Source organism: Pteropus medius, unplaced genomic scaffold (genome assembly GCF_902729225.1).
Source record: "Pteropus medius unplaced genomic scaffold, Ma_sr-lr_union100, whole genome shotgun sequence".
Classification (NCBI taxonomy): Eukaryota; Metazoa; Chordata; class Mammalia; order Chiroptera; family Pteropodidae; genus Pteropus; species Pteropus medius.
In genome coordinates, this window is record NW_024349798.1 from 14125245 (window position 1) to 14150462 (window position 25218).

The 25218-nt window shown below is 50.8% G+C and overlaps 1 protein-coding gene across 5 annotated transcripts in view; it reads right to left on the bottom strand.

Moving 5' to 3' along the window:
- The window catches only part of MYH11 (myosin heavy chain 11), a 111451-nt gene that overhangs the window by 16639 nt on the left and 69594 nt on the right, over positions 1–25218 (bottom strand). For all 5 annotated transcript variants that reach the window (XM_039885416.1, XM_039885418.1, XM_039885415.1 and 2 more), the window contains 19 exons: positions 23209–23352; positions 19476–19571; positions 18024–18142; positions 17210–17362; positions 16123–16296; positions 14947–15120; positions 13701–13815; positions 11431–11624; positions 9985–10106; positions 9806–9875; positions 9495–9655; positions 8006–8114; positions 6175–6306; positions 5873–6079; positions 4842–4979; positions 3688–3811; positions 3257–3428; positions 1602–1814; positions 296–440 (listed from right to left, as the gene is read on the bottom strand). In XM_039885416.1, coding sequence (XP_039741350.1) covers positions 296–440; positions 1602–1814; positions 3257–3428; positions 3688–3811; positions 4842–4979; positions 5873–6079; positions 6175–6306; positions 8006–8114; positions 9495–9655; positions 9806–9875; positions 9985–10106; positions 11431–11624; positions 13701–13815; positions 14947–15120; positions 16123–16296; positions 17210–17362; positions 18024–18142; positions 19476–19571; positions 23209–23352 — 2762 coding nt within the window. The remainder of the gene's footprint in view (positions 1–295; positions 441–1601; positions 1815–3256; positions 3429–3687; positions 3812–4841; positions 4980–5872; positions 6080–6174; positions 6307–8005; positions 8115–9494; positions 9656–9805; positions 9876–9984; positions 10107–11430; positions 11625–13700; positions 13816–14946; positions 15121–16122; positions 16297–17209; positions 17363–18023; positions 18143–19475; positions 19572–23208; positions 23353–25218) is intronic.

A 25218-nucleotide genomic window follows, 5' to 3' on the forward strand; every position in this document is an offset into this window, starting at 1 on the left:
CCAGACTGCTTGGGTTCAAGTCAAGGCTCCGACATGAGCTGTGCATGACCCTGGGTAAGTCTCTTCACCTCTGCGCACTCCAGAGCTCATTTTCTTCGGTGTAAAATGGGCTTAACAGTACGTGAAGGCTAACGGACAACGTACACGGAGCACCTGAACGCTGGCTGGCGTGACCATCAGAATCCTGTACGGCGTGCTTCTCATCTTAGTCCAGACCCTGACGGGGGGCTGTTTGCAGCTGCTGACACACTGTTCTCTTATGTGCTGTCACACACGAAAAAGCATCGCAACTCACCCTCTTGAACTGCTCAAGCTGCTCGGTGAGCTCCTCCATGGCCTGCGTGTGCTTCTGCCTCATCTCCTGGACCTGGGCCTCGTGGGACCGTGTCTCCTCGTCCAGGGCCTTCTTCAGCACCGTCACCTCTTGCTCCCTCTTGGCCCTGGACAGAAGAACACAGTGGATGGTGGCTGTGGGGAGACGGAGTCACCGCAGACGGTGCCGTGCGAAAGAACCAGAGCCCTCCTGGGACCCAGAGCTGCCATCTCCATCACCACCTCTCCCTAGATGTGTGACCTTGGGTGGGTCACCTAACCTCTCTGGACCTGGAAGTTCTTCAGCTGCAAAATGAGTGTTACCTGCCTTGGCTCTCTGGGGGTGGACAAACCAACACACAAAATTGTACTGTTGAGAGAATTACAAAATGAATTGCAAAATGTTTCTGAAATGTTATTAGCTCTTATTTATTGAGCATGTACTGTATGCCAGGCCCAACCTAAGTTCTTTGGATACATCTCATGTAATCTCTTCCAAGCGACCCTAAGAGGCGGGTATATTATCATCTCCATTTCACAGATGAGGAAACGAAGGCTAAGAGAGGGTAAGCGGCTTGCCTGTGTTGTCACAGCCACTGTGTGACAGGGCCACATCTGAACCCAAACAGCCCGACTCTGAGCCCACGCTTTTAGCCTCCGCACTGGGCTTTTCCGAGTCGCTGGCCAGGTGGGGAGGGAGAATGCTGTGCTGGCCTCCTGGCCCAGGGAAGTGCTGCAGCCCGGAGCCCAGAGTGTGGGAGGTAAATCTGAATGTTAGCACAACACCTGACACGGGACGTTCTCAAAGTACACGTGAACGTTTGTCGAATGAGTAAATGACCTGGCTTCACTAAAGTCGGCATTCCTTATCTGGCAGGAGACCTATTGTTTTGTTGTCTGTTTGATCGCCTGCAGCGAATCTTAAATCGAAGACCAATCTGATACTGTTATTTAAAAATTTAACACAAAATATATACACACGCATTTGGCTAGAGCCTGGAGATTTACCTACACACACACCTACACACACAGGAAAAGCCAGGAGGGGAAACTAAAGGCAGGGTTTTGGTGCGTACTTTTCTACAGTTTTCCAGTCGTTCTCTGATTATGTCCCACTATTGCAATCCGAAATCGTAAGGTGAAAATTAATCATGCTTATGTCAGTCGCAGCAAACTGCGATCAGGATGGCAAATGTAGGGCCTGAGGAACCCTGCGATTCAGAGTTTTCTGGGGTTCGCCCCTTTGACACCAGCCACCCCATCAGCGTGGGATGGCAGGGCCCCCTCACCGGAGCTCCTGCTGGGTGGCCGTGCTGTCCAGCGTGTCCTCCAGCTCTGTCTTCAGCGCCTCCAGCTCCTCCCCCAGGTCTCGCTTCTGCTTCTCGGCCTTGTTTCTCGCGGCCCGTTCCGAGTCCAGGTCCTCCTGCAGGTCCGAGATGTGGCCCTCCAGCTCCCGGATCTTCTTCAGGGCGTTGTTCTTCTGAGCAATTTCATCGTCGAGCCTGCCGGGGATAGGGCACCAGAATTAAGACCCTGGGGTTCTGGGCCTCTGCGGTCGACATGGCCAAAAATTGTTTTCTGGATCCAGCCACTCGAATTCCATAGATATCAAACACATTCCTCCAAGACACAAGACACAGATCCCTCCTTGCTACGTTGGATTGCTTGGAGATTTACAGAGGACGTGAGTTCCAGGGTCTGATATAAAAAAATAGGTAACGGGCGTGTGTGTGTGTGTGTGTGAATGCAAAGCACTGGTTCCAGACTAGCAAGGTGCCTAGTCCACAGTAGAGGCTTAACAGATGCCTTCTGAACACTGGACAGTTACTCTTCCCTGGCAACTACTTGTTTGTTCTTTCCACTTGCTCGGATGGTGACTGAGTGCCTGCTGCGGGCAAGGCCCCTGGCCAGGCGCTGCGTGTGGGGGGTGTTAAAGCCAGGGCCCTCAGGCCGGGGGAGGCAGTGGCGTGGGCCAGGGTGGGCCGTGGGCAGCATGGGGAATGGAAAGCCTCGTGTGAAGGGCTCCCTCCTGGGAGCTGGCTTTGGCCATGATGGACGGAAAGGGAACGGCACAAGCAAGGCACAGTGGCAGGATTCTGCGGGACAGGGCTTCGGTCGGACTGCCCTTGGGAATGGGCGACAGCAAGAGAGGAAGCGAGACGCTGGGTCAGGGTCAGGCTGCGGAGGGTGGGGGACTTCGAGCGCCAGGCTAAGACCTGGTCTTTCCCGCACAAGCCGGCAAAGTTTGTTTTAGCAGGTTCACGACTCAGAGGCTGCAGCACAAACCAGAAGAGAAAGAGCTGGCTAGGGGATCAATCGGAAAGTTTTGGGGCTCGAATCTCAGCTCTGCCTTTTAAGGCTGGGTGACAGTCACACGTTCCTTTACCTCCCTGGCTCAGCTTCCTCCTCAGTGAAATGGAGGGAACAGCAGCCCACCTGGCCAGGTGTCTGCAAAGATACTGCTTCAAAAGAGGTGAGCGCACAGTGCGTGGCCAAGTAACCGTTAGTTGCTGCTGCAAGTTTCCCGGTGTGAGGCCATTAGTGTGGACGCAGCTCGGAGGCGGGACACAGAGGGACTGGGTATGGGGCATGTGTCAAAGGATGGGCAGAATCTGAGGGCTGCTGCCTGCCGGGGGGCGGGAGGAGAGGGACCTCGGGAGGAGGGCTTGTGGGAGAGGAGGGTCGTCCCAGCCTCAGACTTGGGGCATGTGGGGTACTCAAGGAAGGGACTCCGTGGACAACTGGAAATGCGGGACTGGTGTAGACGAGAAGGGCCTGGGTGTCCAAAAGACAGACGCCATGGGAGACCGTGTGGAGGGAAGAGAAGGAAGTCAAAGGCCCGTTCTGGAGGCCTGGCCTGGGGGCGCCTTGCCCGAGATGGAGGCCTGCCGGGAGGAGGAAGGAGGCTGGGGCATGCGACCACGCAGGCCGTGCCCTGCGCTACCTGGCCAGGGCCGCCTGCAGCTCCTCCTCCTTCTTGGCCAGCTGCATCTTGAGCTCGGCGATCTGCGCCTGCAGGTCAGCAATCTGCTCGTGAAAGTCGCTGGCCTCGCCCTCCAGCTTCCGTTTCAGCTTCTCCAGCTCCTGCCGGCTCTTCTCTTCCTTCTTCAGCCGCACTACGACAAAGCCAGGGGCCCGTCAGGAGGTGGAAGCCACCAGAAAGACGCCTGGAGGACGAACCTTTCACGATCTCGGGGAAGGTCGGTCAGTCCTGAGGAAAAGCCCCTTTGCTTATGAGTGGGTGTTGACTAAGGGTGACTGGGGAGCCTGGAGAGGGTTTACCGCCCTTCTCTTGAAATTTCATTATGAAATTTCCTCTCCGATTTTCTTAGTTTTAAAATATCCGTTCAAAGCCTCTTTGGGTATCCAGTTTACCTTCCAGTTCTGAAATCATAGATTCGTGCTTATTTTTCAGCTTGGTAAGATTCTTGGCCTTTTCTTCCTCTTCCGCAAGATTCGTAGTTAAGTCACTAATCCTCTCCTCAAGAAGTTTTCGCTCCTTTTTGGGAAGAGAAAAAGAAGTATCGTTAGCTTTTTTTCTTCTCCAGGCTCTGCATTTCACTTTTAGTAATTTCCAGATGAACAGCTGAAAGGAAAAGCCACATTACAACCAAATGCAACCTAGAGTTTGCAATGGCGAAGAGAGGTTCCTTAATTTTTAAAAAGCGGCCACTTCTCTAGCCAATGGGGTCCTCTTCCCCTTTCTGTCACATGCCAGGTCTTCCCTGCCTCAACTCGGGCCCTTTGCACAGACAGGGCCATCTGCCTGGGATGCTCCTCCAGCCCCTCTCCCTCTAACTTCTCCTCGGTCTTCCCACTTAAATGTCATTTCTTCCAGGAAGCCTTCCCTGAATACCCTACCTCTTCTAATGTGGTAGATGTTTCCTTCAGAACCCTGGTCGCAGTGGTAATTAATGGTTACGTGGATGATTATCTATATGCTGTATCTCTAGAGCCCCATGAGGGCAGGGTCGTCCTTCACATCCACGCCCTGCATGCAACAGGGTGGCTCATGGTGGTGCCCACTGACATCTAGCAAAAGGAGCTAAAAGGAGCCTACCCTCAGTGCAGCTGGCTGGGGGGGGGTTACTCACTAGGGTGGCCTGCTCATCCTGGCTTGCACTGGGACTTCCCCAGTTTTGGTGATGAGAGTCCCACATCCCAGAAACCCCTCCATCCCAAGCAAGCCAGGATAGCTGGCCTCCCTCTGACTAACTGGTCCATGAGGATGTGGGGGAGGCCCCGGAGTCTCAGGCACATTTGCCCCCTTTGCACAGCCTGGGGTTTCCACTGGTCATAGTGTTTCTGAGACTTGTTCCGTGGCAGCCCTGGCACTGATGAGACCGCCAGGGACCCAGTCCACAGCACACCTGCATCCAGACAGCAGTCACAAGGCTACCTTGTCACTGCTGGAGGTAACCCTTTGCTCAGCCCTCAATACCTCATATTTGGCTAAAAAGAGAAAGTGATCTGCAGTCCTTGTCCCTCATGAACCAGTTGTTTGAACACAGACACTCCTCCCCACTCACCTTTGACAGCTTATTGTTCTGATCGTCCATGACCAGGATATCATCCTCCAGTTTCTTGATCTTGGCCTCGGCCGTGACCTTCTCGAGCTGTAGCTTCTGCCTTGCAGCTTCCTCCTCCTCCAGCTGTTCCTCCAGGTCCTTTGTGAGAAAAGAATCATAGCATTGCTTGAAATAGAGCCCCTTTCATGGAGCTCTGGGGAAACTGACACAGAGGCTAGGCCTGACGGCAGCCCCCTTTCACTGGAAACAAGGTTTGGACCAGCCACTTTGCTTCATGAAGCCTCAGTCTCCACATCTGTAAAATGGGGACAGTAGATACCATGGTGGTTTTAAGATGTGTCCACAAGTTCTTTGATAGTCTCCCCTTTAAGAGATGGAGCCTAATTCCTCTCTCCTTGAGTGTGGGTTGGACTTAGTGACTTCCTTCTAACAAAATGAAGAGGAAGTAATGGAGTGTAACGTTAGTGATCAGTCTATAAAAGGTTTCCTCCCCTGTTCTCTTGATTCATGCCTGGGGGAAGCTAGCCGCCATGTTGTGGGGACACTCAAACAGCCACATGGAGAAGCCCACATGGTGAGGCGCTGAGGCCTCCTGCCTACAGCCATGTGAGTGAGCCACATGGAAGTGGGTCCTCCAACCCCAGTCAAGCCTTCGGATGACCGCAGACCTGGCTAACAGCTCGACTGTAACCTTGTGAGAGACACCAAGCCAGGCCCACCCAGCTAGGCCACTCTCAGATTCCTGATTATGTGAGATAAATGCTTATTCCAGGTGCTTTGTTCTCTGACAATAGCTAACTAATATATTTCACTCCTGGTTGCTGTTAGGAGAAAAAGTAAAAGCATGTGAAAGGCAGCACCGTAGGGCAGAGCAGGCTTGAGAGGGCTGTGGGGTCAGATGGCCGTTCCTCTCCAAGCCTTCGTCTCTTTATCTGATCACATAGGGACAGATGATCAGACACACCTCATAGGCCTGCAGTGAAGGTCAGGTGACCTGGCGCCCACCAAGGGCAGCCCCTGCTTCGCCTTACCAGCATCTGCTGTGCCATCTTCTTCTTTTCTGCCTGCAGCTGCTGGCCCCGGTCTTCCTCTTCCTCCAGGCGGGCTTCCATCTCGTGCAGGATCTCCTCCAGCTCCTGCTTCTTGGCTGCCAGCCGGACCCGCATCTCCTCGGCCTCTGCATATAGCTCTGTTTCTGCCTGCAGCTGCTCCTGCAGCAGGTTCTTCTCCTCAGCCAGCTGCACGGAGAGGACGAGGAGGTGGCCAGTGAGCCCCACGGGAGCCCGCGGCCGGCCCTCCCTCCTCAGCTCCTGCCTTGCTCCCGGCCTGGTACCTGCGAGTGCTTCTGCTCCAGCTCCTTGAGCTCCCCCTCTGCCTTCTGCTGCCGCTCCTTGATCTTCTGCAGTTCATCCTCCTTAGCCTGCATCTCCTCCTCTTGCCGTGTCACCTGCAGCAGGGGCTTCACCTGCATGCACACGGAAGCCCAGCATTTGTTTCCATGGCACAAGGGATACAGACTTGTAATAAACTAGATCAGTGCTTCTCAGCCAGGGACATTTTTACCCCACCCCAAGGGGACATTTGGCAATTTCTGGAGACAGTTTCAGCTGTCACAAGTGGAGTACGGGATGCTACCAGCATCTGATGGGGAGGGGCCAGGGATGCTGCCAAATGTTTTAGAATGCACAGGATAGCCCACGGCATGGAATTACCCATCCCAAAATATTAGTGCTGAGGCTGAGAAACCCTAAACTAGGGCGACGGAAAAAGGTGCAGCGAAAGGAGGAAATTTCCCCTTCTCCCATTCAGTCTCATCCCGAGAGAGAGACTACTGCCGCTGACAAACGGACATGTTTCCTTCCAAGGAGAAAAGGAGGAAAAAACCCACGTCCTGACTCCCCACCAAAGTCATTATTAGTGCTGTGAGCCTTTCCTTCCAGTCTTTTTTCCTACATGTTTAAAAAATATACTCGAGATCACGCCGTCCAGTGTTATGTGCTTTTGTTACTTGAAACTATAAGCTAATTATCTCCCCATGCTGATCCCTCATTTTTACAACTTTGTTTTTCGAAACAAAGTTCTTTTTCTTCTTTCTTTTTCTTCTTTCCCCAACAGAAAGCCATCGTTTTGAATAGCTGAAAAGTGTCCACCAATGATGAATGAGCCATTATTGAATTAAGCTGGACACTGACCATTTTGCTGCTGTAAATAAGGCCACAATGAACACCTATAATTTCTGGTTTTTAAAATCTCAGATGGCTTTCTTCAGCCAGCTTTTAGAAGTTGTGTCTGTGGGGATGAACATTTCCCAAAAAACTGCTTCCCCTCACTGTTCCTCACCAGGCCGACTCCCGACTCCCGTGCTCAAGCCCCCGCTGGGCACTGGGGAGCCCCTGGCACATGCACTGTGGCTTCCTTCAGGCACTCGCCCCAGTTTGCCGTTACACATTTGTTCCGGTGATGACCTGCTCATTGTCTGCACCCCCACTCGACTAGAATGTTCATGAGGCCAGGGCCCGTGTCTGTTCAGGACTCTGTCCCCTGCACCTCTCGTGTGCCTGGCGCACGGCGGGCACTCTATAAATGTTTGCTCAATGAAGAAAGGTTTATGCCACTTTACACTCAAGCGCACACAAGAGGAAACCGAGTCTGTCGTGACAGAGCACGTCTTTGTGCAAATAGCATGTTTCAGCCAGCGACACGTGGATCTCCAGAGAGTGGTGCTGAGTGAAAAAAAAGCCAGTCCCAAAAGACGACACGCTGTATGACCTCATTGACATAACAGTCTTGAGATGAAAAAATTATAGAAATGGAGACAGACTAGTGGTAGCCAGGAGCTATGGAAAGAAGTGGGTGTGGCTGTAAAAGGTAGTGGGTGTGGCTATAAAAGGAAGTGGGTGTGGCTATAAGAGGAAGTGGGCGTGGCTGTAAAAGGGCACCATGGTGGAAATGCTCTGGATCTGGGTTGAAGTCACAGCTGGAGCCCATGTGCCAAAGAAGGAAGGCCTTCTCAGGCCTGGAGAACTGCCAACAGACAAGATTGGATCTCAAGCCCTCAGCTGCACACCCACTGTCAACAACCTCTGCCCCACATCTGGGGCATCTGGAGTGAAGACACAGGGTGGGGGGGTCCTGAGAAGGTGGGTGGGGCCTGGAGCACGCACCTTGGTGAAGAGCCTCCACCACTGCCAGTTCCGCAGCTTGAGGTAGGCAGCGCAGTTCCTCTGAATCACTTTCATGGCTGTCAGCTGCTGCTGCCTCTTGGCAAAGGCCCTGGGGAGAGGGACAGGAGAGCCATGAGAAGCCCTGGCTGGCCCAGTACACATCTCACTGTATTGTCACAGCATCCCGCCTTGCAGCATCCTAAAAGCAAGCCACATCTGTTTGGTTTGTAATTTGGGGACTTGCATGGGGACATCCCCTCTTCTCCCAGCTCAGACTCCTCCAGAAGCTCTGCGCATCAGCAGTATTCTCTGGGTATATTCTCTGGGTACAGATCACTCACACAGTCTGGAGTCAAGAACCCTTCTCACTGGGCAAGGAAGACCCAAGACACAAAACGCCCTGGACCCGGAGCTGTCCTAGGAAATCAACCTATGCTACACCGTCCCTAGGGGAACCCCACACACATCCAGCTGTGCCCCAAAGCTGAGCGTCTGACAAACTTATTCCTTCCTCGGGTGTCTTTCGGAAATCTCAGACCTGACATGGAACCAGCACTCTTCCTGTTTAAGGGCTACTGGGTTTGAGAAACCAGAGGACGAGAACAATCCTCTTTTCTCTACTTGGCTGCCATCCTGGACATGGTGAGCCTGGAGTAAAATCGCCCCAGTTAGTCTGGAGGCAGAAGAGGGGGCGGCAGAGAATTCAGTATGTGACTGAACATGTTAGGTCTGTCCCTGGACCAAGAGCATCCCAGATCTGCTTTGACCATCGGGTCCACTTGGCACTGACTCAGCTTGACACGATCAAGGCTCTGCAGATGAGAGCGTGGACCGTACCTCATGATGACATATGCCCTGGACAGAGCTACTCCACCAGTCCTGGCATCCTTTCAGGGGTGTGGCTTTCATTGAAGACCCCTAGCCCTCACCCAGCTCCCAGGCTTCCCAAAACCACAGGAGCATCAGATCCTCCAAGGCCTTGATATATGAATCCCATTTGGAAAGGAGGATATAGATACAGCCAAAGACTCTTTCCTCAGAAACTTTATCACATTCTCGCACTTCTGAAATGATGCCCCAGCCCTGTCCTCAACCCTTTTGGGCAGTATTTCACTGATTCCTCATAAACAATTCCACGAGGCAAGAATGAGGGTACTCATTTTCCAATGGAGGGACCTGAGGCTCAGAGAGGTAGAATAATTTGCCTGAGGTTCATCGGCAGATAAGTCAGGGAGCCAGGACAAGAGCCCAGTTCTAAAACTCCAGAGCCACGGTCTCGCCTCCTTCCCGCCCTGCCCCTACAACTAGAGCATACATTAGAGTGATAGCATTTCCTCCCCTTCGAGGAAAAGGTGCCATTCCGTCAGCAGGGCTTCCTAAAGCAGATGGCCACTCCGAGCCGGGGAATCAGAACGTGAGGGCGGAAACCCCTGGGCATGTGTGCTTCCTGCCTGCGTTTGCGGGGAGGGGACCGCACACGGGTCCTTACTTTCTGGCCAGGTAGCCGCGACACATGGCCTGGAAAGCCATGATGACATCGGTGATCTTCAAGTCTCTCTCCTCTTCCAGGTGGGCCAGGACCCCAGTTCGGAAGAAGATCTTGCTCTGCCCAATCCTGTACAGGTTGGGGTCGAGTTCCAGGGCTTTGATCTGCAGAAGGAAAGAGGACAAGAGTTCCTGTTCTCAGCCATGCCAAGGGGCCGGGTTGGGCTGTTTAAGAAGGGCCCCACCCGAAGCAGCTCCCAGTAGTGCCACCAGAGGCTGGGAGGTTTGCAGCTGGCCTTCTGGGGCTGGGCTCACCATGAGGATGCAGGCCTGCTTCCCGTCCATGAAGCCTTTGGGAATGGCGTTTGCAGCCAGGATCTCGTAGCTTGAGACACAGGGCAGGAGTCACCGACCGAGTACCACGCCATCATCCCTCCCTCTGCCCAGTCCCGCTCGCCCACCACCCCACCTGGGCCCGGCCCCAGCGGGCTCACCGTTGGCGGAACTCCTGGAAGACGATCCTGTTGGGGAAGCCCTGGCGACAGATACGGATGCCTTCCAACACCCCATTGCACCGCAGCTGCTCCAGCACCAGGAAGGCATCCAGCTTGCCAGACTGCAGAGGCGGAAAGAACAATGGGCCACGGGGCCTCGGTGCAGCAAGCCCCAAATCTCAGGCCTGAGCGGCCCACCTTGCTAGGCCACCAAAACTCATCGCGAGCACCAGGTGACGTTGCTCTCGTACTTGGTGGCACTAACATTACCCAGCCAGAAACGGGGGCTCTTCCTGGTTGTCTCCCTCTTCCTCGCTTCCTGTCCATCACCAGTTCTATAGCTCCTACCTCCCACTTCTCTCCACTGGCCATCATCTCTGCCATCCACTCACCATCTTCTCCTGCCTGGTCTTCTCGCCCCCAGTCCTGCCTCTCCCCTCCATCCCTCATCTGGTTTCTAAAATGTAAACGTGATCATGACATACCCCAGCTTTAAAAAGCTCCACGGATATCACAGAAGGAAGACCAAGTGCTGGTCAGCCTACGAGGAACGCCCCGATCTAGCTCCTGACTGCTAACTGAGCCCGCTCTGTCCCCGGGCCCTGCCTCACACTGGCACACATCAACACGAAGCCGCCCACCTAGCGCTCTCTTGCCAGGATCTTTCATTTCCCGTTTCTCACCTCCACGCTTTTGCCTTACTGGCCCCTCCGCCTAGGATGCCCTCCCCACCCCGCTCTCCACATGACCAAGTTGATGCTTTCACAAAGTTCCCATTCTCTGAACCCCGAGGCTGCCTGGTGTTCCCATGATTTACTACATGGCACCACCATTAGAGCTTGTGCGTCTGCCTCTCCCACTGGGCCTCCCATGGCCTCAGCACTACTGGCGTGGGTGGGGCCGTTTTCTGCTGGTGGGGGGGCCGTCCTGTGCACTGTGGGGTGTTTAGCAGCCTTCTGGCCTCTAGGCACTGCAGGCCGGTAATAGTCCCCTCCCAGTTATGACGACGACCAAAAATGTCTCCAGAGATGGCCAAATGTCCTCTGGGTGGGGGGCACAAGTGTCCCTAGCTGAGCACCCCTGCACTAAGAGTGTAAGAAATCAGCAGGAAAGGACTCTAATTTATCCAGCACTGTGACCCTAGCACCTGGCACAGGAAGGAACTCAGTAAATATTAATTGGAATAAGGAACAACCGAGTGGTAGGATACATGTTCACCATCTCCAGGGCTGCAAATCTCTGGACATGTCCTCCCTCAGGCCTGCCCCCCACTCCCCTGCCCCCAGGATAAGGGACGGGTGCCAGATTCAGACAAGCTTCCACCCATATCAGACGGAGCCCTCAGGGTGCGGGGTCAGGCTCACTTCTTGCCCCTCTACCTGCGTCCGCCCTCCCCTTCCCCAGGGGAACGGTCTGCATGCCCGAGGGCCCGGCGGGAGGCCTCACCCGCTTCTCGTGGTTGGGGATGATGCAGCGCACAAAGTTGGGCGTGGTGTTGCGCAGCGTGGTCATCAGCTTCCCCAGCTGCTCCTTGTACAGCTGCCCCACCGTGCGGAACATGCCTTTCTTGGTCTTGGAGGCGCTGGGCAGCGAGCTCTCCGTCATCTTGGCCATCTGGTCCAGCCCCACGATGCGGTCCACTGTGGGACACATTCAGGGTGGTGTCAGTCTCTGGCCCACCAAGGGGCCCTCCACACCAATAGGCCAGAGGGCCAGGCCCCGAGGTCCCGCGTCCCCCGGCCTTTCCTCTGGCGCCAGTGCCTGCCCTCTAGCTGTAGGTGAGGGGAGGTGTTGGGGGGCTGCTTTCCATGTATTATCTACTTGGGAAATCCTGAGAGGTCCTGAGTGACAGAAAGGACGAGTTCTCTCTGACGTTGTCACAGAGTTCCAGGAATAAGTCCTGCTCGGCACGGCCTTGGCCTGGCGCTGCTGTGTGCCTCAGCTTCTCCTTCTACAGAATGGAGGCGATAACAGCACCTACCTCCTCGGGCAGGAATAAACAAATAAGGCACGTAAAGCGCTTACCTCCTTGCCCGCCTGCAATCGTTCATGTACCAACTACGTATTGAGAGGCTACTAGGTGCCAGGCCTTGGGGATACAGATGTGAACAAACCACAGACCCCGTGTCTCCCCTCCATGGCTCATATTTTATAGCTATTCTAATGGAAGGAGACAATGATCACATAATAAATATACAATGTTTTGAGTGGTGAGATGCGCTTAAAAAGATAAAGCAAGGCAAAGGCTCTGTTAGATGTGGTGATGGGGGTGTCTCTCTGATAAATTAATATCTGAGCAGAGACCAGAAAGCAGTGAGTTAATGATCAGGTAGCTGTCCAGAGAAAGAATATTTGGGAGCAGAAGGTGTAGCAAACACTCCAAGGCAGGAAACTGGCACATTAAGGAGTGTTCAACAAAGAGCAGGTGGTGGCGGTATTATTATTACATTATCATCATCATCATCATCATCATCATCATCATCATCATCATCATCATCTCCATCACCACCATCACCACCAACATTCGAGAATGAGAGATTCCCACCAGCCCAGCGGGCGCTACACATACCAAGTCCAACCCATTGGCATTACTATAAATTTCCCTCAAAGCACTGCTTCTGCTGCATCCCACAAATTTTGGTAAGTTGTGTTTTCATTTTCATTTAGTTCAACACTCAATTTTGCTTGAGAAAATTTACACATAAACACTTCTAAATAACACACTGGTCAAAGAAAATTTCTTTGTGTTCAGTTAGGCTCTCTTTGCCTGTCTGTGTCTCCTACAAGACTGTGGGCTCCTTGAGGGAAGAGCCGTTCTGGGTTAGTTATGAGTCTCAGTGTGAGAGAAACCCAGGATAAGATACTGTTACTCCATCCCAGGGCCTGGTACATGGTGGTGCTCAATGCTGGCACAGCTGAACCCATGACTAAAACAAAGGTGGCCAGTCCTGTAAACCCCAGGCCCACAGGCTCTGTGCCAAGGACAAAATCTGCTGTGGGCGCTGAGGTCCAGGAACAAAAGCAGCAAACCCCGCCCCCCACATCATCACAGTGGCCGGGTGAGCAGGTGCCACGCACTTCACGTGGATTATCTATGCCCTGTTTCTCAGAGGGAACCTGCGGCATCAGCATCTCCTGGAAGCTTGTTAGAAATGCAGATTCTCAGGCTTCTCCTAGACTTGCTGATTCAGAACCTCTAGGGATGGGGCCCAGTTTTAACGAGCCTCCGGGTAGTCCTGACACATGCTCACGCTTGAGCTCCACTGGTCTACTTTTATCCTCATGATAATCCCAGGAAAGGTGGCGACTATTATTATTTTCCTGGTTTTACTAACGAGGACACCGAAGCTTAACAGTCAGGGGACTAGTCCAAGATCGCGCAGCTAAGGCATGGCAGAGATGAGACAGAGCTCGGTCTTTCTGACTGTCGGTGGGGGCACTCCAGCTCACCCTGCCTCGAACACCACTTCCTCCATCGCTGCCCTGATCTCAGGACCTTCTCTCTGGAGTCCAGGTACAAGACTGAGGGGCTCGGGGGTCACCACTCAGGAAGTGGCTGAATGTGTCAACAAGACATCACTAGCGCCCGCCCGCATTGCCCACTCCCCCGCCCCCACGCAGGCCCGCCCCTCCTGGGAGCAGGTGTGGGCACTGGGGCAGCCGGAAGGAGGCGGAGGACTCTGTCTGTTCTCCAGCTCCAGCAGGCAGGGCCTTACCGTCCTTCCACAGGTCGGCCACGAACTTGTCCGAGGAGGCGTTGAGGAGGGAAATCACGTTGTCATTCAGTGGGTCCATGTTCTTGGTCAGCCAGGCGCTGGCGTTGTAGTCCACCTGCCAAGCACCACCCGCCCGTCAGCTGCTCCTGCTTTGGTTACGAACTCAGGGCAGGGCCCACGTCCCCCTGCTTTGCTCCCAGGTCTTCCGAAGTCAAAGAGGAGGTGACATCAGCCACCAGGTTGGGAACCCGCAAACACCAATGAAGAGACCAACCGATACTTTAAAGGGCCCTGTGCACAATAAGGCATCGGCCAGGGGTAGCCATGCTGGGGAGGCCCGGTCTCCACTCCGTGCCACCTCCTCCTAAGCATCCCCGGCAGCGCCTTTCCCCAGGGTCTGGCACGATGCCCGCGCCCTCTAAAAGGTGGGGAGCTTTGCTGACGGCAAACACCGTGCCTCACACCCAAAGCTTTCTCCTCATTCAGAGAAGGCCTGACAACAAGCCTGGTGTTTAAGTTAGGGGACCTCTCTTCCCCTCTCTGATGAGCATAATTTTTATACCCTGGAGATTTTGATATATGGATGTAAATTCCAGACTCGAACACTGACAGTGACCAAGGCCTTAATTTTATTACTGTGGCTATGAAATGGAAGCAACAGCTAAAGTAGCTCTGGCAGGTTATTATGGGACGTGGGTTGTTATGGTGATGGCCAGGCCTGATCAGAGAGGGGACTAAATAAAACCACTAGTAAAAAGGGGAAAAGAAAAGCATTACCTCTATGTGCCTAAGGAAACACATCACTCCTGACATGATGATGATGAAGAAGAGGGAGGGAGGGTGGGGGGAGTCGGCAGTGACGATGGTGACAACCATCACAGGTTTCCCTGAATGGCACAGGCTGGCAATGGTGAAGCCAAGGCCGTGATAAGTGAGATCCTTATCGGACCTAACAATAGGTTTACTGGTCACTGTCCTGGTTGGCCCTTCCTGTTGGGTTTAACTTGTAACAGGAAAAGTCTATGTAAGAAAGAGCTGCCTGGCCCCCAGGGTTGGAATAATCTGGAGAGGCTAATATACGTATCTTGTTCCTGACAGATGCTTGGACAAATCCTTTATAGGACTTAGTTGGGATTTGATTTACACTAGATTCCTTGGGTTCTGCCATTCCCAAGTTGTTCCTACTCTGAGCATCCCGCCAGAGTCCCCCGGGACAGAGGCAGCCGTGGGGCAACTCAGCTGGTACCTTCCCGGCATAGTGGATGATGGAGAACTCGGTTTTGTCCTTGAGCTGCTTGGGCTTCTGAAACTTGGGGTGGTTGCCCTGCTCCGAGCACAGCTTCTCCACGAAGGACTTGTCCGTGGCCTTGGGGAACCAGCACTCCTCGTCCAGCAGGGCCAGCACACCTGGAGGGTTGTTCTGCGGAGGGCACGTAGGGCAGGGTCAGAGCAAGGGCGCCCAGGCCTCGGACTCGCCAGGGTGAGCTGGCCGCCCACACACACACACATAAGCAGCCCCCTAGCTCTATTACCAAAACTGCCTACCTATAAAGATAAATGTGTGCCCTCCTCTCTCCCCGCAAAATCTGTCCACAATTTATCACGTGGCCAATGGACCAGCATTGGGGATAGAGCGGCAGGGGCACCAACAGAACGTGCTTGCTGCTGCCCCCTAGTGGGCAGCACAAGCAACATCACAAAGATTTCACACTTCTTGCAAAGGAATTCCTTGCTTTGTATACAGATTCCCTCAGGGCTCCTTCTAGTAAAGTGTTTCCCCGTGGGAGACAGTCTAAACCAAGGTGTCAGAAGCACGGCCTAATCTGCTCAGGCTCTGCTGGAATGGCCTTCGCTGCAGGACTGAGATCAGGGAAGCGTTTCCTGGCCGCTCTGCGCAGTGCAGGCCTCCCTGTTATTCTCCACTTTGGCTTTATCAGGTGTTTAGTTGCTTTATTCGTTTGTCTGGTTTCATCATCTGCTCCTCCAGGAGGGCAGGGACCAAGTTCATCTCACTCACAGTTACATCCATACCTCCTAAAGAGGGAGTCGGCACATAGTAGGTGCTCAGCGAACAGTCATTCAACAATTATTCATTGGGCATCTACTTTGCGCATGGTTCTAGTTTGGGATACATCTGTGAACAACATAGACTCCTGACTTTGGGAATGAATGAACAGAAGAGGGAGGGAGGGGAGAGAAAGAGGAGGCAAGGGAGGGGGAAAGGAGGGAGAGAGGGGGAAGGGAAGGAGGGAGGGAGAGAAAGAGAAATAAAACAATACCTTTGATATTAAAATGTGGGTTAAGGGGAAGTGTGACTGAGTTCGCATGGCCCTGGGGGAAGCCGTGCACAGCGGAGAGCGGGCAGGGTCCGTGCCGGCCGCACGAGCCCGCACACGCGTGCGAGTGTGGTGCGGGCCCTCACCGGCCGCTCGATGAGCTCGATGCAGGGCTGCAGGTCCAGCCCGAAGTCGATGAAGTTCCACTCGATGCCCTCGCGCTGGTACTCCTCCTGCTCCAGGATGAACATGGTGTGGTTGAAGAGCTGCTGCAGCTTCTCGTTGGTGTAGTTGATGCACAGCTGCTCGAAGGAGTTCACCTGAGCCCAGGACAGCAGGAGGCCCAGTGAGCATCTTGGACACAGTCAGAGGACTTGGCCGGGAAGCTCTGCCCGGGAGGGAGCCCCGAGACTGACACCCTTTCCAGAGCCTGTTCTGCCATTTCCGCACCCAGAGAGGGGTTAGGCCCCAAAAGAGGCTGGCCAAATTGACCTGTTCTCCTGTCATGTGGCGTCCGCACACAGTGTCTTAAGGACGCTTACTTCCTCCATCAACACAGTGATTTATAGGAAGAATAACCCCGTGAGGTGTTTTATCACCCCCATTTTGCAGATATGGAAATTGAGGCTCAGAGAGGGAGTAATTCCATAGTAGATAGGTTTTGGAACATCTGTCAATCTCCAGACTTTCCCTTTCAACTGAGAACTTCCCTCCAACCCCTGGGAGGGGGATCCTGGAGCCAAGGTTACGTCACATGAAGTACGGCAGGACCCTGACAACAGTGCTGGGTTCTGAGGTGACCACGCAGCCCCACTCCAGTGAGTGAGAGTCAGAGAGACTCAATTCCAGGATTGCGGTGAGAACTGCTGGAAACCGCTGGGACTGGCTGGGACTGGCTGAGAGGCAGTCTAGACCTGTGGCAGCACCATGAGGCAAGAGCCCACTTGAGGATGGAGCCAATGTCCAAGGTGGGGAACAGTGGAGACAGGGCAATGGCAGGACAGCAGGTCCTGTTGTATCCAGCTGTCCCTCGGGCCCTCTCGGCCTCACGAACCAATACACTCTCAGTTGGATTTCGGTCTCTGCCACCCTCGAGGGTCCAGCCTTAACCAGACAGCCTTCTACCCTATCGCAGCCATCTGCCTGCCTTTCTCCAAAATAATGAATTCTCCAAGGGGCAGCTTCATTGCAGACAGCCAAGACCACGGCTGTCGTGATCCTGCCAAGTTTTACCTCGAAGATCTCAAATCCTGCGATGTCCAGGATCCCCAGGAATGAAGCCCCCTGCCGGTGGGTCTTGTCCAGGGCTTTATTCACGCGGCTGAGTATCCAGCGGAAGAGGCGCTCATAAGTGGCCTTGGCCAGGGCCTCTATGGCAAAGTCCGCCTGCGGGGGAACGAGGGGACATGGTTATTCACAGCAGCCCGGCTGACGGCTCAGATTTTAAACCTCCCCTTGCCTGTAAGTCCTTAAAAAAATAAACCAAAAAAGGAAACTACACTATCTCTGAAACCAGTAGAAAAGTAGCAGTCAGGAATAGGGTGGTCGGACCTAAGGAATGACTGGGGATAAGTAAACGCTTCCTGTGAGAGGGACCTGGGCAGAGTGGAGCCTGTTCCATCCCAGGGACAATTTAGAGGGGTCCGTCCTGCTTCTAAAAAGGGAACACAGTCATCTCCAAAGATAAATCTCTTAAGTCAGACCTTGCGCCTGCAACTGAGAGCAAGATGAGGTCACAAGTGAGGGACTCAGCTGTTCTTGTTCAGTGTTGCATGGTCAAAACCTGACGTGGGACTTTGAATATTCCAGTATCGGGTAGAAGAGGGATAAAGACATGGACGGATGGATAAAAAAGAGGAATGGATGAATGGATCAATGACTACATGGATGGATGGATGGATGGATAGATGGATGGATGGATGGATGGAAGGAAGGAAGGAAGGAAAGAAGGAAGGAAGGAAGGAAGGAAGGAAGGAAGGAAGGAAGGAAGGAAAGGCGAGTGATGGATAGAAGGTTCTGCAGGAATAAATGGCAAGTGCATCATTACCTGTTCCTTTGTCTGAGCTTTCTGTACCACATCCCGCCCGACTTTGATACGTGGAGTCAGGATGGATCTGGTGAAATCCGTCACATTAATTCCCATGAGGTGACAAACTTTCTGAGCAGCTGGATGGAGGAAAGAAGCATCACAAAAGAGAAGACTAGAAAAGAAAGGCACATCCCATGGGATATTTGTGGTCTGCGCATACATTGTTTTTTTTTTTTTTTGGTGTGGGGGGTAGAGATCGAGTATGATGGAAGTGAACACAGCATAGAGTCCTAAAAACTGCTGTCATTAGTGACCTCACCCCCAATGTTGGGAGAGCAAGGGCTGTCAATGTCATCTACACTGTTTTGTTTCATTTTAAAGACAAAGCGGTATTAGAAAATATTCACAAACACCAATTCTGGAAGGTGGACACGTGCGTTCTTGTTGTATCAATATATATGTATTTCTGCATTTAAAAACTTTTTCTCAAAGAAAATCCACCATCGGCTGCTTTCTTAACGTGAAGACTAGTGTTGCATGAGGGTTTGCACGTGAAAGGTGGATGATAAGTAGAGTGGTTTTAGGGTTTTTTTCCTAATTTCTTTGCAGGGGTGCTTTTTGGGTTCCTCTCCTGGGAGTGAGGATTCCTGTAACTTGCCATATTGGGGAGGTGACACATACGAAACAACGGACAGATCTAAGGGAGGGTAAGTTCTAGGGGGCTTGCAAAAGCAACACAACGTATGACCCGGAGTGGGGGTGCGAGACCACAGGTGGACAAACTTGTAACCTAAGTTGTCCTTTAGGCTCAGCCCCCAACAGGCGTGGTGGTAGCCAGGCGATCTTCCATAACACGAAATGCTACTTATGCGCATGCAGGGCTATCAGATGTAGGGAAAAAATACAGGATGCCCAGTGAAACCTGAATACCAGAAAAACAACAAACACCTTTTTAGTATATTTATGTCCCAAATATTGCCTAGGGCACACTTATAATCAGAAGTGTCTGTTGTCTATCTGACACTCGAGTTTAATGGCACATCTTATATTTTTATCTGGCAGCTCTGTTTGCAGAGAAATCGGAGGTCCGTCTTCCCAGCAAGACCACACGTGCCATAAGAAATGGAGCTGTTTCTATATTGCTTCCTGGTGCATCCCAGTGTACAACGTGCTGAAAACTATTTGTTAAGTAAACAAGTGGGGGTGAGTTAGAACTGATGCTCCCTATGGCTGCTGTCTGGTCTAAAACTTTTAGATGGTTTTCCCCCACACTCTGACTCAAGAACTTTCCACTGTAGGATCCTCAGCAGCGAAAAGTTTGAAAAAAGAGAAAAGTCAGTGAAAATAACTTAGTTTAGCTCTTGTTAATGCCCCCTATAACCCCATTCAGAAAAAAAAAAAACAACCAAAGACTCAATGTGGCCCTCCCTCTCGACGCCAAAGTCGTCAGTTACAAGAGGCGGAAAGCACCTGTGTTATCTGGCATGGATGCCTGGTCTGTGTTTCTTTCCTTCTTGAAAACAATGTTGCCAAGCTGCAGGACGGACGACACCACCTTCAGTACGGCTGGGGAGAGGACAGAGGGGCAGGTAAGACACACACGTCAACACCCGGATGCCACAGAGGTCTGGAGTCTAAAAGTCATTAGGGACCCAGAACAGCCTCTATTTCTCCTAACGAGACTCAATTCTGAGCTTTTAAGAGAAAACCACATCACTCCAACTCCCTGCTAATGGGGGAGAAAACTTGGCCAGGAAGAGCAGAATATTTATGGATGACTGCTAAAACCTTGTGCTACAGCGGAATACTATGTGGCAGGGGTTGGCCAACTATAGCCTGTGGATCAAATCCAGCCCACCACTTGACATGATAAATAAAGTTTTATTGAGACACATTGTCAATAAAGTTTTATCGAAACACAGCCACACTCGTGCACTTACATATTGTCTATAGCTGTTTGCATGCTATGGTAGCAGAGTTGAACAGTTGCAACAGACCGTATAGCCTACAAAAGTTAACACATTTACTACCTGGCCCTTTACAGAACACATTTATCAACCCCCACTATGTAGCAAATAGAATGATTTGGTACTAAAAACAACAAAATTTCTGCATCTCACAAACAGGAATGCTTAAAAATAAAAGATGCCAAATATAAAGATGAATATACCATATAAATCCATTTATGGAAAGTTCGAGAACAGGCAAAACTATGCTGTTAGAAGTCAAGTTTATGATTTTCCTTGATTGGGAGAAGCCAGTAGAAGGAACATGTGTGAGGTCTGGGGTTGGGGGAGCTGGTAGTGCTCTCTTACTTGAAATGGGTGCTAGTTGCACAGGTGTGTTCAGTCTGTAAAAATTCTTGGGATTGTATACTTATGACATACACAATTTCCTAAATGTAAATTATATGTCAATAAAAGGTATTTTAAAAATAAAAACAAACCCTGTACTTCCCAATGTGTACTGGCTGGGTGTGCAAGACGCCCATGTTAGGATGAAGAGCGGGAAATTCTTTCCCACCTGCCTAGGTGTCTCCAGACAAAACACTGTGTTCCTAGACCCTTGGAACCTTTCTGACTCCACACTCAGCCCGTGTCACTGTTCAGGTGATTTCTTTGTCTAGAATCCCCATAACACCATCATGAGTTACTGGATACTGGGGGCATTGGCCTATCATCTTTGTATTCCCAAAGCCTCGTCCAAGGTCCAGACACATGTGGAAGGAGGGGAGATGGAGGGAAGATGAATACAGAATGATGGATCAATGGATGGATTGATAAATGGATAAGGGATGGATGGATGAATTAATGTATGGATGGATGGATGGATGGATAAAAAGAAGGAAGATGAATAATGTATGGATGGATGGATGGAGGATTGATTAATACAAATGCCTGGCTTTAGCTCAACTCAGGTGCAAATCACCTAGGATTTCCAAGAAGAAATCAGTGTGTTCTAGGCATAAATCCTAGAGATGTCTTTCTCTGGTTCCTCAAGCCAAGTTAAGGGTGACAGCCCTTCAGAAGAAATCAGTGTGTTCTAGGCATAGATCCTAGAGATGTCTTTCTCTGGTTCCTCAAGCCAAGTTAAGGGTGACGGCCCTTCACAATAGCTGCCCTCATACCTTAGGAACCCTGGCCCAGCTCGGCAAAGGAAAGGCCCGGCTGCTGGCTGACCACCCACCACCTTCCAACTCACAACTGCAGAAACCTTTCCCTTCAAAATGAACACAGCTGCTGTGGACAGGATGCTGCTAAGGCAGTTTCTTTTTAACAATACTATCTGTGGAAGGGGCTTTGTAATTTGTCCAGTGCCACGACACTCGTGGTTTTTAAACTGCACGTCTAAACGAGGGGTTGCTGAAATGCCTGCAGAGCACAGGGATGCAGTGTAACTCGGAGTTTCTCGGCCTTGGCACTTCTACGACTTAGGGCCAGATGATTCCTTGCCGGGGTGGGCTGCCCTGTGCACCGCGGCAGGATGTTTCACAGCATCCCTGGTCTCTAACCACTAGATGTCAGTGGTGTTCTCCCTTCCCGAGTTGCGAGAACCAAAATATCTTGAGATATTGCTAGAGTTCCCCTGGGGAGCCAACTCCCCTCGCCCCGCTGCAGACTGACGGGGACTCCGGCGGGGGGCGGAGAGAGGCGGTTGTAATCCCACCTGAAGGGACACAGCTGCTACTCCAAGCATGGCCATGGGGGAGGCAAGCCCAGTGCCGCCAGACTTCTGATCTTACCAAAGATCATGGACATTCAGATTCTTATTGTAATTAAATAAGGCATATAAAGCACTTAGCATATTGCTTTGTCACCTGATGTCTTCACTTTAAATATAAGCATTTCCATATAAGTCAATGTTTTTTTTAAAAACAATGTAAATGGCCCCATCGTTTTCTTTAATAAGGTCAAACAATAATTTAATAAATCCTTTATTGATCATTTTAGTTTGTTCCAGTTTTCTTTTCTTTAAATAAAACTGGACATCCTGGTACATTTAAAAAAAAAGGGGGAGGTTTAGCAAATGCCTGACACACAGCAGGTACTTAATCATTAACTGTATCTTTTTAAGCAAAGATTAGAAGCAAAACTGACTCGTGTCACAAATAAAATAAATTATTCTTGGAGAGCCGATGTCATTCAGGAAGGGATGCTGTTAGCACTGGATTCTGATGTGGGACCCTGGCCAAAATCCACAAACACTGTCCATTTGTCATCTGCCCCACGAAGCCTTCTTTTTGTGGACCCCGAGTTATCTCAGGAGGAGCTACCCCTCCCTATAGCTGCATTTCAGGAAACTTGGTGCTATTTTGGGGCTCCAAAGGGGCGTGGGAAGGAAAGGAAATTTTCCACAATCTTGCTTTGGTGTTCCCAGAAGAGATTAACCTTGAACATTGGGGCATGTCTAATCAGAAAGAAAAGAGTTTCTGAAGCACGGCGTGGAGACCAAGGGTATCTCTTTGAGCTGTCCTGCTCTCAGGACCAAATGTGTTCCTTGTCATTCGTTGATGAGATTAATCAATCTTGGTCTATCACCAGAACTAGAAGGGCTCCAGGAGACTTGCTGCCTCGATTCCTCCCTCTTCCCTATCCTACGCCCACATGCTCCTGAGGACAACTACTTTCCTACCTCCATCTCCAGAGCTTTCCACAACCCCAGCTATAATGAGTAGCTCAGGAATATGCACATCAACCCAGGCCAACCAGGAAGAGTCAGTGAGACTTCATTCAGGTATTCAAGCAGGAATGCACTCTGCTCTCTTCTGCTGGACATAAACCCGAAGGATATAAGGGCTGGAGCCACAGCAGCCCTCCTACTGTCAAGAAACTACAGCCTACCTAAGACAGTGTTGAGAGACCAGGTTCTAGAGACATCCTTTGAGCCCCTAGACTCACTATACCTGAAACCAGTATCCCCGAAAATAATTCAGTTCTATGAGTGAATCATTTTCCGTTTTGCTTAAGCCAATTTGGGTCACTGGTAATTAAAAGAGTCCTAGCTTATGTAGTCAGTTTTCTAAAATACCAATAAACCACCTAAAGTAATATTCATTTTCCTTTTTTTTTTTTGAGGGGGTAGGGATTTCAGAAAGCAGAAATCTGTCCTGACCAGAGAAGCATCTCCAGCTGGTTCCAGTGGAGCCAAAAGCATGAATCCAGGGGTCCTTGCCAGCCCCCAGACGCAAGGCGTGAAGACTTACACAGCTGCTCCTCCTCACTGAAGCCCATAATCCCCATGGCCTCCAAGGTCTCCTGGAACATCTCGTCGTCCTGGGCAGCCGGGATGGGCACAAAGCCATTGGACAGGAACGTGTAGTTGTTGAAGCCCTCCAAAAGCAAGTCATCTGGAGGGAGAGGGAGAGGGAGCGTGGTCAGGAAAGGTGCATTGCTACTCAAACACCGCACCGGAAGCTGGTAAAGGGCCTGGGCCATCCTGGCTTCTTTCCCTTTCCCCAGACTTGGATGATTTAAAACCTTCCTTCTGCATCCTCACGTTGGTGGCCTCACAGCCATCATTGGGCCTTGGACAGTGGTGCAAGTCCCAGGGGACACTGTCCCAGGGGACCTGGCAGCTGAAATCCAGCCTTGACCCCACTGGTTAAGCCATGACCCCTGACATGGAGGAAGGGACACCTGTATCTCAACTGCCCAAAGGAACTCTGCCTTCAGGAACAAAGCTGTCTGAAAAGTTAGATCAATCGTTATCCATTTATTAAATTATAGAAAATAAAATCAAACGTGCATGTGAATTTTAAAAATCAATTACTAACAGAAGATTTATAATAAAAACCGCATTCCCTGTCCCATCCCTTCTCCAATTCCTACCTTACCCCACAATAACTGTTTTTATCTCTTTTAGCTGTTTCTCCTGATAGTTACCACTATTTCTTTATATAATAAGCTTACTAATATTATGTTTTTAAATCATATATAATAGGCTATTTCTGAATATGTCTAACTTAGATATCATCTACTGACTTCCCCCTATGGTGGTTAAAGACTGAGCTCTTTTACAGCATCCTCCCTCTCCTCCAAATATTTGTGGTTGTTTTTATAAATAAAGTTTTATTGGAACACAGCCACTCCCATTTCCTTGTCTACTGAATATGGCTGCTTTCACGCTACAGTGGCAGAGTTGAGTAGCTGCCACAGAAACTATATGGTCCCTGAAGCTTGAAATATTTACTACCTGGTCCTTTAGCAAAAACATCTGCCAACTCCTTGTTTACATTATTACATCTATTAAACGTTGTTCTCTGTAAGGTCATTTTCTGTGGTTACATACTTTTGTTGGTATTCAGCCCTCTTTTCTCCCCGCCAATTTATAATTGCTTCTCTTTTTCTTGTACCATTTGCGTTTATGCCATCTTCCAGACTGATCTTTAATTAGGCCGGATTTGATTATACTTTTGGAGGGACGTCAGTGAGATACTTTTATTTTAAAACAAAAGTCTTTTATGGGTCAAGTCACTTGGAAGCGACTTGATAACCTCGAGGTTAAACTGACCCAAGACATCAGTTAACTTAAGGCCTGGGATTAACTGAAATGCCTGATTAAAGTCACAAGGATTTGGGTCTTAGCCAAGAATTCATTATCTGGACAGCGGATAAATTTTAAAATATTTGATTCTCTCTAAGAGCCTAGCCTCTTCCCAGATCAACCATCAAGAATACAGATGGTCTCTAGGAATTTTAGTTGTTAGCGATTTCTGGAAAACTCGGGGCAGGCACAGAACTGGAACCCAAGTGACCAAATGGCCGAACTATTGACTTTGGTGCTAAACAGGACGGGAAGGGATATAAACACGTCTCCCTCGGCCACCTCAAGTGTCCATACTGTCCCTCCTAACTTACCCATCTGCTAGGGTGTAACATCCACTCAGCATCCCAGCTGTTAACCAGCCAACCATCAGATGAAATCATGAAGGCTGCCTCCCTCTAGTGGTAGCACACTGAAGTTCACCTCATTCTTAAAAAACAACTCACCTTGGACCACAAAACTGAGAGGAAGCGGTTCGTAAGGCTGTCCTAAAGTTTTAAACTTCAAGCTTATTACTAGAATGGAGACCGTGGTCATATATTCACTGGTACATTCCCTTTCTCAGCTAGGTGATTTACATGTTCTAAGAATTAGATTTCTAGAACTACATTTGTAGAACGTATCATTTCCTAACGGTATATTGTTTTCACATGAACAAATGTTTTCCCTA